The sequence below is a fragment of the Pocillopora damicornis genome, chromosome 11, assembly GCF_964200805.1.
Source record: "Pocillopora damicornis chromosome 11, jaPocDami1.2, whole genome shotgun sequence".
Taxonomy (NCBI): Eukaryota; Metazoa; Cnidaria; class Anthozoa; order Scleractinia; family Pocilloporidae; genus Pocillopora; species Pocillopora damicornis.
Genome location: NC_142680.1, coordinates 23,012,588 through 23,024,709, shown reverse-complemented (window position 1 = coordinate 23,024,709; position 12,122 = coordinate 23,012,588). Strand labels below are relative to the sequence as shown.

The 12,122-nt window shown below is 38.5% G+C and overlaps 1 protein-coding gene and 1 non-coding gene across 3 annotated transcripts; both read left to right on the top strand.

The window, feature by feature from the left end:
* Positions 1-516: 516 nt before the first annotated feature.
* On the top strand, positions 517-3,331 carry LOC113678381 (uncharacterized). Its single transcript, XR_016180804.1, has 2 exons — positions 517-2,609; positions 2,730-3,331. It is a non-coding gene; the product is annotated as an uncharacterized LOC113678381 (transcript).
* Positions 3,332-3,862: 531 nt separating this feature from the next.
* LOC149038324 (uncharacterized) lies at positions 3,863-8,671 on the top strand. 2 transcript variants are annotated; one of them, XM_089187731.1, is made up of 5 exons: positions 3,863-4,038; positions 4,130-4,408; positions 5,095-5,151; positions 5,832-6,070; positions 6,670-8,671. In XM_089187731.1, exons 1-5 carry the CDS (start codon positions 4,017-4,019, stop codon positions 6,736-6,738), a joined length of 666 nt encoding a protein of 221 aa, XP_089043857.1. In that variant the 5' UTR covers positions 3,863-4,016; the 3' UTR covers positions 6,739-8,671. The 2 variants fall into 2 exon arrangements, with proteins under 2 accessions (XP_089043857.1, XP_089043858.1); XM_089187732.1 differs by lacking the exon at positions 5,095-5,151 and having other exon boundaries at positions 3,869-4,038.
* Positions 8,672-12,122: the final 3,451 nt, after the last annotated feature.

Below are 12,122 nucleotides of genomic sequence, written 5' to 3'. Positions count from 1 at the left end.
CCTCCTTGGATCGAGAGAGACTTGGGAACGAAGCTCAACCGCGTTGATAAACGCTTACTCTTTACACCAAAGCTGCGCGAACTGAGGGACCGGTCCTTATTTATTTGTGGGGGAGGGGACTGGAGGATTTTGGTTGCGTCCTGATAAAATTTATCTGATCCCCATATAAGGCTCTGTCATATTCTTATGATTCCGCTCTCAATGGCAGTCAATTTTTACATTCTCCCCTTTATATTTACTTTAAAATATATAATTCTAACTACAATAAGTTGACAACGACTTTTGCCGTTTCGTTCTTCCTATAAAGCATGTGATCCCTTAAAAAAATCGCCACCCCCTCCGAGTCAAAAATAATGACCGGCCCCTTCGGGTAACTGAAGTTTTTTGTTCCTGATCGACTGTTGTGATAACCCAAGTGGTAGTTTTAAAACACTCAATCCAAATGCCCCTACACTTCTCAGTCTTATTTTGACGCCGAATTTGACGGCCGTCAATGTTCCTACGGTCGATATCGGTAAACCACAAATGAAAGCACCTAAGGTTATGTAAATTAAAGAAATCCTAATTCCGGCCTCTTTTAAGAAAACTGATCGGTCAGGAAGATTATTTGCGTCTAAAGGCTAATGATCTGAAACCGAAAACAATCGGATAATGTTCCGTTGCGGTAACTTAAATTTCAGCCTGGATTTGTTTCATTTTCAAATGAATATGGCTGCGGCAAGAAGGCATGTTGATGAAGGAGATTTGAACTTTGTTTTGAAGCGCCTTGGGGAGCGAGGAAAAGAAGCTGAGTTAGTCAAAAAGAGAAATGATCACGTCACTGGGCCAACCTTGAAGCGACTAACGGAATTCTTCATGGAATGTACCGAGAATCAAGTCATAGCCCGACCCTATGGGAGTGTAGCTGAAGATTTGATGTGTCTCTCACCCGATGATTATGGGGATACGGACATCATGGTGTTCCCAAGCTCTGAGGCCTTTTTGATTCACGAAGAAGTGGTCGATCATTCACTGAAAAGTCCACTGCATGTGAGAATCAGAGCCGGCGATCATCCCGTATTGCAGTCGTGCCTTGCGAATATTCTCCAAGGATGATCTCAAACACTCTCTTCAAATTGTTGCGAATTGGAAGAACGAGAAAACCAGCCCAGCTTTTACCATTGATTGTATGGAATCGTCTGATACTCTCCACCGACAATTGCAAAACATGACGGAGTCAAAGCGGCTGCATAGTTTGAACAGCGCTGAGTGGGAATGGTTCCTCGGTGCGATATGCAGGGCAAGGGTAGTCGAATATACGAGAGAGCACGCCGCAGTTATGGACGACTTTCTACAGTGTATGAGTGAGTTACAGGAGTCCCTGACCAAACGTGGCCCTGATGATACATTACGAAGGCTTTCCAGCTTACCTACATGAAATGATGTCGAGCGATGTAGTTCAAAACTTCAAAGCCCGAGTGAAAGCTACTGAAAGCCGATCACCAAACGAAAACGTAAGTCAGGCGGAAGTGGTATATTCTGATGTTTCAAGCGTCACGCCACGTAAGGCAGTTGAAGGCGGAAGTAAAACAGAAACTGACGATTATGGAAATAATGTCATGCTATCAAACAACAACCATCCTCAGACGCTTCAAATTCAAGACTCAGAGTCCACTTCCTCCCATGCCATGGAGTACGCAAGATGTCCAAACGACCTTCAGCCTGAAAAAACCAACTAAGGGAGAAGATCCGACTAACCTGACAAGACACATGGCAAAAAAAGATAGCGAGCAGGTTCGAGATGAAACCCAAATGAAACAGGAGACCACAATTGAAAATGAAAAAGACGACCAGACAGGGGAAAGCGAAGACAGATTCGATTTCAAGCCACTTTTGTACCATTCATTCGAGAAAGAAGCAGAAGTCAAAGAGCCGTCTGAAAATGACACAGCCTATTTTAAAAGAAAGACAGGAATTGATCTTGTGCCCGCCCTGAAATCCCGAGGATGGCCGAAGTCTGCACGAGATTGGCTCGAAAGAGAGCGGAAATGGCCTTCCGTCGAAATGGTGAATAAGATCATTGACGAAGGCTACCACCTGGTTGTCAAATCTCCAAAGTACAGTGAAACTCCCGACTGCGACTTCAGAATCTCATTTTCTCATGCAGAGTACCTGCTAAGCCAAGAGATGAATGAAATCCAACGCGAGTGTTACCGTTGTTTGAAGAAATTGCACCGCGCTTATCTTTCCAGTCCAGCAGGTTTGGTGTCATTCCATCTCAAGAACCTCTTTTTGCAAACAATAGAGGAGACTGGTGCCGAGATGTGGATCGAGGACAAAAGAGCCGAATGTATGATGAAGCTCCTCGAAAACCTGCTAAAAGCTTTGAAAGACAAAGACTTGCGACATTTCTTCGCAAGATCCTACATTCTCTTTGGTGTTGATTACATTGTCAAACCCGAAACTCTTGCATCTTTGGCCGAGAAGGTGGAAAAGATTATGGAAAATCCGTTAGACTTTTCCCGAGCGTTGATCCAGCAGAGTGAAGAAAAAAAAGAAAATTCAAAAGGAGACATTCGAAAAACAGAGAAAGCAAGGGGTGCCTTAAACATCAGGACATGGAAGAGCAGCTGAACCAAGGGGCAGCAATGAAAACCTAGCAAACATGGAAATAATGAAAGACGCTGTGTTACACAACCCCCGACAGAGTGGCAACCTACTTCCCAAACATCGATACCATGACTTGCAAGACCTTTACCTCCAAGTCGGCCAAGGGTTAGTGGAAAAGCTTTAAACGGAGACGAAATATATGATCCTCTTGAAAGATCCCTGGTAAAAGATTTCAAAGAAATGATGCAAAGCCATGATTTTCAGACTAAACATTTCCTTCAAATGTTGAGAAACGGCTGGTCCAATGCTTATTTCAGGATCTGCCTCAGTACCGAGCTGGAAATGAGGCGCCGAATGCTTGATGCAATCCGAGGTGATATTGAAACGTGGAAGTACCTTTTGAGGCAGGAAGACCTGGCATCGAAGAAGCCATAGCCAACCGAATGCTGGATCTATCCAATGAGGATCGTTTTGACCTAAGCAACATAGTTCCAGCTGGTGGATTTGTACAGTACCTGCGCATGTTCCTCAGTGGTGTTGCCCACAGGCCACCTCAACCAGCGCATGTGCAGGCGTCTCAAGATGTAGATGATATACCTTTAGACTGAACTGAACCATTAAACGAGGGATATACTACTTCGCTTTTAGGGTTACTTCCTTTAATTGACTGCCTAAGGAAAAATGTGCTGGAGTTTCATTGATGATGCGATGTACCCACTCACGAGACGAAAACAAGTATGCATTTTTCCTTCTGATAAGACGTTTTTTCGCTTTGTAACTGACCATGAACTGTTAAAGGATTTTTTCAAATGTTTCTTTGACAACTGTTGCCAAGTACTTCCAAGCGGCGCTCAATACCGGTTGCATGGTTTTCGCGTTTGATACATATTCCAAGCATGTATGCGTTTTTGCGGTTGGAACTCTTCGTATGTGCCTCAATGGGTTCTATGTATTTTTCCTGTTTTGATGGACTTTGGTTGCCTAAATCTGCCTTTATTTGACTAAAGAAGCAACCTATATAATGCTCTCGATAGTTTTCCTAGACACCAGTCCCGAGTCCATTCCAGGGTTCATTCTAATATTTCCAGCTGGCCTCTCAATACAGGCTGCAAATTGGACACTGAATGCTATTAAAAGGGGAAAGCCGAAAAGCTCAAAGAGTTTGGTATTGATAACGTGAAAACCGACTTCAAATATGGCCAAATTCGCCAAACCAAAGTTTTTGACGTCCTCGTCTCCAGCCCCTACCCCCCCACTCTTTTCCCTTATTCCCCTTATTCAACATGTCCTCCTCACCTAAATTATCTGATATCAATAATTGCTAATATGAACTAAATTATCAGATATGTATAATCTAAATGAAGTGTGTAGCACTGGTACCTAAGAAGGTATGTCCGATAGAGGACTGGGTTTCATTCCTGTAAAACATGGCGGAATCCACGGAATCAAGTGAGTAATGACCCTTTTTGACGTTTTTCAGCAAAAGCGTTCCTTTTCCTCTTGAGTTGTACTATTTATTTTGAAAATGAAATTCATCTAGATCGTGGCAAAAAACGAAAAAAGCGACCTACGCTTTTAGAGGTGCTGGAAACAGCTCGAAAAATACTGAGAAGAGATGACCACGGGCAACCCTCTCCTTCTGCATCAACTGGCACGGTTATGAGAACTCGAGCCCCGGCAGTGTACCATTTTTCGAAAGATTCACGTACAGGACGACGCAAGACTCACTGCCAATATCGCCCAAGAAGCAGTGCAGCAGCCAGCGAAAACGTACTTCAGCCGACAGACGTCGGACTCGCGAATGATACCGACGTTCTAGGTATTAACACTAGTATTAATCAATCCTAAATTAGCTTGAGTGATGTAGTACATGTATATCTTTAAGCTTAATTATTAAGATCGGGTGAAGATGTAAGCTTCTTTATTAACTCGATAATTAAGTTCTTCTGCGAGGGAGTTTTAATAAACCTTCTTCTTCTTCTTCTTCTTTTTCCTCTTCTCCTTCTTCTTCTTCTTCTTCTTCTTCTTCTTCTTCTTCTTCTTCTTCTTCTTCTTCTTCTTCTTCTTCTTCTTCTTCTTCTTCTTCTTCTTCTATAATGTATAATGTATAATAATAATAATAATAATAATTATTATTATTATTATAGTAATGATGATGATGATGATAATGATGATAATAATATTAATGACAATAATAATTGAGATTTATATAGCGCAAGTTCCATATACCCTCACAAATAGAAGAGAGCTGAGAAGGCTATAATTTTGTTCCTGCCAAAGCCAGTAAATTCTTTGATAATAATTTTAGTATCCTAAATTAATGCTGTTTTTAAAAGTGTATTCTTTAATTTAACTGTTTCATCATGTAAACCAAATAAACTACCAAATTTTGTTAAGTTTATCATATTGGAGGTGTAAAGATATACACATGGGTATAGAAAACAAGTTTGTTCTGGTCATTACAGCAAAATCTTAAAAAAGTTGCATTGCCACCCAATTTTTTAGACATTGATTCCTGTTTGGACAGCGGTGTGGATCCGCCATCATCCTCAGCTGAAACAAGTATGAATTTTTTTGTCATCTATTATTATTATTATTATTATTATTGTTGTTGTTGTTGTTGTTATTATTATTATTATTATTATTATTATTATTATTATTATTATTACAAAGTTTCATCTGTTGCTAGTTCACTTTTATGTTTGCAATAGTTAATTTTGATTTCAAAATTACATTGATAAACATTTAGTGGATCTCAGTTTAAATGTAAAACAGCAAGTTGTAGTGGCTTTATAATAATGCATTAGATGAGAAAGGTATTTTGTAGCCTTGTTGCTTTTATTAGATATCTTTATCATTTATTGTCATCATCATCAGTCATCAATATTATTCAACAGTTCAAAAACTATCCAAAGAGTTGGAAAACATAATCGTTGCATTGTTATTAATTTAAGGGGTAAGATTTTAATTCATTCATGTTTTTTAATACTAAGCATAGAAAACTCTGCTACAGTCATATCAAAACTATTATTTAAAGTATCATTTGTTGTTTATAAAATTATGCAGTTAATTGAGTGAGTGAACCACACAACTGAACAGGCTATGTAACACTTCATTGCATGTTAGCCTTACAAGAAATTCAAATACTTAGAAAATTGTCACATCAATTGTAGTAAATGTTGTTAAATATCACAAGGTACCTTTTGACATTTTGGCATTTGAGTCTTCTCCTCTCTTTTTAGGTGGGTTTGATATGAACCATGTCCTGTTTAGATGCCTTCAGTGCCAAAAAGACCTACCCACATCCAATCCAGTTGTTGTTACTCAGCTTGGATTTTGGCCTGGTAGTGTCAGCAACATGACCTATGTTTTTGATCCAGAGGTTTTTTTACACTGGGATCTGTTCCAGAAGGAAAGTCCTGGTTGTTCCAAGAGATCTTATCTTACATCTCTGGAACAGTTTTCTTTAAGAAAAGGAAGGGTATGTTTTTCCTACAATGCTGAGTACTAAATTATTAAAACCCCTTTTCTTTGCATTAAGGCCCTATTTCCCTCTTAGGGAAAAGGAAATGATGATGATGATGATGATGATGATGATGATTCTATGAATTAACTGCATGAAGCAGATATCATATTATATAATTATATTCGTGGTTATAGTCAACTACCTCTTAACAGACGCCTCTATAGGATGGACACATTTCATAGACGGACACCTTCTGTTTGTCCCGTACTGTAACTAAACGCCTTATAAGACAGACACCTCTCCAAGACGGACAACCTCCACTTTAAAAACCCTCAATGGACACTTGTGAAATATAGTTTTATGTGAATAATACCTCAAAACAGAAATGTACGTACTGAATATGAAAAGAAATCACTATTTAGAGAAGCAAATTTTTTGTCACGTAACTAAATATGTCAAGAAGAATTAGTCAGGGCGTTGACAATTTCAAACATTCATTTTCATCTCAGCCTGGCCCTTTGTTGTTAAAGTCATTGAAATTTCTTGCAAATTATCCTGCAAGTGCAAGTCATTTTCGCTTACCAATAATATATATTTTATTTCATGTCTTTTAGGTTGGAACCATCAACAGTAATTCCTTTTCATGTGCTTTTAAGGAGTGGAAATATTGCCAGTCAGCATGATCTCGACACCAAAATAACGATTATCATTATTTCTAAATTGGCACTGAAATAACAAATAGCATAATTTCAGTGCATGTGTGAGACCTTCGGGCTCGAAGCTTGGGAACTAGTATCCAGGGAAAGATAAAATGGCGGTGAAGGAAATCTCAGTAGTTTAATATTTTAGCGTGAAAAGGCTTGGGTGTTGTGATCTGGTTCTCAAGTAAAAAAAAAATCACGGTCTGCAATGGCCCTACCACCTTTTGAACAACAAGAAAACATTGAAACGGTGGTAAAAAGCAGCAAGTTTCGAAGTCTAAACGAAAGATGGGTAAGCTGAGTTTCAGTCAAATATCATGACATTTGGGATGTAATTTCGATACCGAATAAATAGTTCTACATGGTTATACACGCATAGGATTCTGTTGTGTTCACGTGAAGGCCATTTCAGCCATTCCTGCCACTTGTAAGTGGTAGGGAAATAAAAGATATGCATACTTGTTTCGTATTGAAGCCCTGTGAAATCACAAATTTGATTTATTTCTTCTTTGTTTTAGGTGGTCATTATCCATTACTTTTGGAAGTCGATGCTGATGAGAAAGAAAAAATGTTTATGATTATTTCTTCTCTCGAACATTTTACTATTTAGGTACCAAATAATCTTGATACTGAAGATCATTGCATCCATTATGAAAAAATTACCCTTGATTGCTTTGTCAACTGGAATGTATAATGTAATATACCTTGTGATTTGTGGGATTTTCACAAGTAAACTAGAAATACTTGAAGAGGGTAACGATGTACTTAATGCAGAGCATTTGGTAAAAAGTCTGCTTTGCTGTAATCTACCTGAAGGTGCTTTTTATATGCTAGTAAGACTTACACAGCCCAGTCAAAATGTTTTTGAGTAGTAGACAAGCTGGCTGTAGTAATTATAGGCAGCAGAGGCCAAACCTCTTCCTGAAAAGCAGTCTGAAAAGTGTGAAGTTAGCGGAAGGTACTTCATTGTAGGCGGCCAAATTGTAAGCTGCCAGCCCATTTTGAGTGAGCAGTAAAACTCAAGATTGGCTATTTTAGCTAATTTTATTGAGAACCAAATTCCCAGCAACGGGCACATTTTTACTGGGCTATTTGTTATTTAACTACTTGGTAATATTCTTATTAAAATTTACTGCATTCCTTTCTAATAATTTGCTGCTGATTGTATGCTGTATATAGCTAACGATTTGTGTGATTTTCACAAGTAAATTAGAAATACCTGAAGATGGTAATGATGTACTAGATAATGTGCTTGATGCAAAGCTATTTTGGTGCAAAGTGTGTGCCTTGTCCGTAGGTGATTTTGCATGCTAATAAGACTTGTAATTCAAATAATACACATCAGCTGGAGTGGGAATATTAAAAGAAAAATAATAATATTTAGCTATACCAAGTTCTGGTTTTATGTCCAAATTAAGCACTTAATTATTGAAGATCACTGCACTGCTCAGGTCCAGAAGGCTGAAAGAGTACTGTCTGCTGTTAGTTTGATTTTTGTCATTTTTATTGATTTATTTTATTAATCAATGTTTCCTTGAATTGTAATTCATTGTTCTCTTTTAATAGTGCAGGTTCACTCATGTAACCTAATCTCCCACATATGTATGTATGTATGTATGAGCTCAGTCGAAATGTTTTTGAGTGGAAGGCAAGCTGGTGATAGTAATAGGCAGCAGAGGCTGAACCTTGTCTTGAATGGAAGTGTGAAAAGTGTGAAGGTAGTGGCAGCTATATTGTGGCAGGCAGCCAAATTGTCGGCTGTGGCACATTTTGACTGGGCTGATTGTGTGTAGTATATATGTGCACTTCTTTTAGGGTGTTAAACAGGTTAAAGTACCAAGAAATCTTCTGTGATAACTTGATAATTCAAGATGTAAAAATTTTAAATAATAAGGTAAAGCTTGATCATTCTTAAGAGTTTCCATTTGTTCTGGAAATTTGGGGGAGAGTCAGGGGAGCATTATTTTTACATAAATAATGTACATAAAAAGTAAAAAAAAAAGGACCAAGGTAAAATCCCAATTTGTTTTAAGAGTTGATTTTATTAATAGAAAACCCTGGATATAGCTTGGCATTTGTGTGATTTTCAAAAATTGTTAGGAACCTTGTTAATTTTCAGCTTCAAGAACACATGTACATAATCTTTAGTGCAGCCCTCTTTTCTCCCCGCCATTATTCTAATTTTTTTTATCAAGTTTCCTTTTTCTTGTGTTCAATTAATTTATTGTCTTTACAGGTGAAATCTTAATATCTGCTAGCACAATTATCTCTGCTAAGAGTGTCTACCATCACTCTTGCCGGCCTCAAGCCTAAAACGCTGCAAACTAGCTGAAACTACATGTATTTCGTAAAATTGCAATGAAATCTATCTAAAAACAACAAAATCCGGCAGAACGCACGAGTTTTTGCCAAAATTTACGCAAAAGATGACAAAAGCGCTCAATTCGACCTGAAAAACACTTATTTTTTTGGCAAAAATCAGCCTATTTTACATTCAAAAGCACGATGTCTTTAACAAAATAGGGATACAATCCATGTGAAAACACTCATTCCAGCTAAACCGCAGTGTTCTCAGTAAAATTTGGGGAAAAAACGCGTAAAAACCGTCAGAAACACAAGAAATTGGGCTGATTTTACCCACTTTTTGTGTAAATAGCTGCCAAAACCCTCAAAACTAGCTGGAACTACATGTTTTTCACAAGATCGCCATAAAATCTTGAAACGTTGCTTTAGGGACCTTTATGCCTCCAAAACGAGTTTTTACTTTAAAAAAAATGGAATGAACAAAGATGTTAAAGGGGAAAAAGCTGTGAGAAAGGAGAAGTTTAGTGTTGCTGTTTGATATGCCGCCCAGATATATCAATTTATTAATTTAACGCCTTTAGCCGTGGGCAGAAGTTTTTCTCTAAACTAAGAGGACCCTCCCTATGTTGACGAACCTCAATAATTCGTTGATTTTACTGTTTTTACACAGATTTGATTTTAGCCATATTCGCCAAAATAACTGCCAAAACACGGCAAACCAGTATCTCATCCAAGAGCGATATTGGCCATTTCACACATTCTTATTAGATATGAATTTTATTAAAGATTGTCATTCTAGCATATGTTGGCTAGTTTCCACAGCTTTCTTGATTTTCATGGGAAAGTGGCATTGGTTGGTACCATGAACAATCTCCTCGACTTTCCCATGATTTCCATAGGATGTTAGCATCGACCTATACTTCGAACCTCAGTTGTTTTTTTTTTTTTTTTTACATTGGCGCGAGTTTCACAACTTTCTTGTGGTTTGGCATTGACTCAGAGTTGGGCTTATTTTTATGGCTAATCCATCGGCGACTTTCTCATGATTTTCTTGGGTTCTCAACAGTGACACGCACTTTGGAACCATAATTTTATAAATATGTCAACACTGGCAAATACTGCTAAAATCTACACTCCACTAAACTCCATGTACCACAATATCCACACAACTGCGTGTGCCTACTTGTAAATCCTAACCCTAACCCTAAAACTATCCAGTTAGCCTAGTATTGTATTGCTGGTTTGAGTGACTAAACTGGCTCAAATGATCCAGCTGCTTAAAAGTCTAAGCACAGAGTAAGTTTAAAAGATTCAATTTTGTAAGGTTTCGAAACAGTTCCAAAATTAACATGCACATAGCTCAGTGTAAAACATCGAAGCTTCTAGGACTTCTTATGATTCCTACGAACGTAAACACCTAATGCACGTCAATTTGCCTTTGTTGTCCTCGAACGATCACGTCTTCATGGTAACGTGGTGTAAGAACTGTACAGCACTTTATACATGACAGGACGGATAATGCATGCACTGTAAGTACCTCCCGTTGTTCCATACAAAGCCTTAGAAAAGTTTTCTAAGGCTTTGTATGGGACAACGGGAGGTACTTACAGTCCACACGTTTTTCCGTCCTGTCATGATATATGTTTTACTTGACGGTAAAAGTTTGAATCCGTACAAGAAAACGTAACGGAAACAGGCGACGATAATATTCCGTTGACAGAAATGCAACGGAAATGTGTCGTCATATTTCCATTCAGGAATCATAACGGAAACATAACAGGTCCAAGGAAGAAGTGAATGACGTGGAAACATAGAGTTTCATTTTTCCGAATTACGGAATCATGCTATTTCGTCCTGTGCTCACTCTAACTCTGTGCTATCCTAAACCTAACCCAAACCCCAAACCAATCCTAAGCTATGGTAAAGGGTTTAATTCAGGGTTGAGGATAGGGTTAGGGCAGGAGCCCATTACCTGGTTAGGGTTAGAGTTTGGGTTGCTTCGGGTCAGAGGGGTTTAGTGTTACAATCAGGGTTAGGGCTAGGGTAAATTATGCTTAGGGTTAGCGGGGTTTAGTGTCAGAATTAGGGTTAAGGCTAGGGTGAGGCTATGCTTAGGGTTGGCGTTAATATTTTTCTACAAGCATTCAATTGCAGGGTTTTTGGTATTGCGTTTGTAAATTTCAGTAACTACTTGAAAGTTTACTGAAAAACAAACGATAGGCCGACTGGTACACTTACAGGATAGATAGAGAAGGTTGAGGTTAGGGTTAGGGTTAGGGTTAGGGTTAGGGTTAGGTCTAGGTTAAGGGCTATAGGTTAGGGTTTAGGGTTATGTTTTAGGGTTATGGTGTGGGGCTAGGGTTTGGGATTAGGGTTAGGGTTAGGGTAAGGGTTTGGGCTTAGTGTTAGGGTTAGAGGGTCTGCGGTTGAGGTTAGGGCTAGGGTGAAGGTTTGGGGTTAGGGTTTGGGGGTAGGGTTAGAGTTTAGGGTAAGGGTGTAAGTCTCTTCATAAATATTTTCAAGGAGATTTTGTCACCTTTTTCACTTAAATAACCACTTGAAGAATTTTTACCAGTTGGATTATTTGAAGCGGTTGGATTAATTTTGATTGGGGTTCAATAACTTTTAGTAGTTGGATGATTATTTTTACCAGTTGAACCACTGTAATATGCTGGATCTTTTTAACTAATGTTACCATTCTTACCAGGTTGATTACTTGAATTATTTGAACCAATTTCACTGGTTACACATGCATTATCTAGTTAGACCATTTCAACTGGTTGGATCAGTTTGTTCATTTTAGATATTGGCATCATTTTAACAAGTTGGATCATGTTAACCAGTTGCACTATTTTACTAAGTGAGATCGTTTCTTCCAATTGGACCATGTCACGTAATTAAAATCTTTTCACCGTTTAAACCATTTTATCTTGTTTTGGCTGGTTGGACCATGTTAACCAGTTGCATCATTTTGACTGGAGTGAAAAGTTCCGTTCTTAACCCTGGCCCTAACCCTAACCCGGGGCTAGGGTTAGGGTTAGGATAGCTCACAGCTAGAGTTA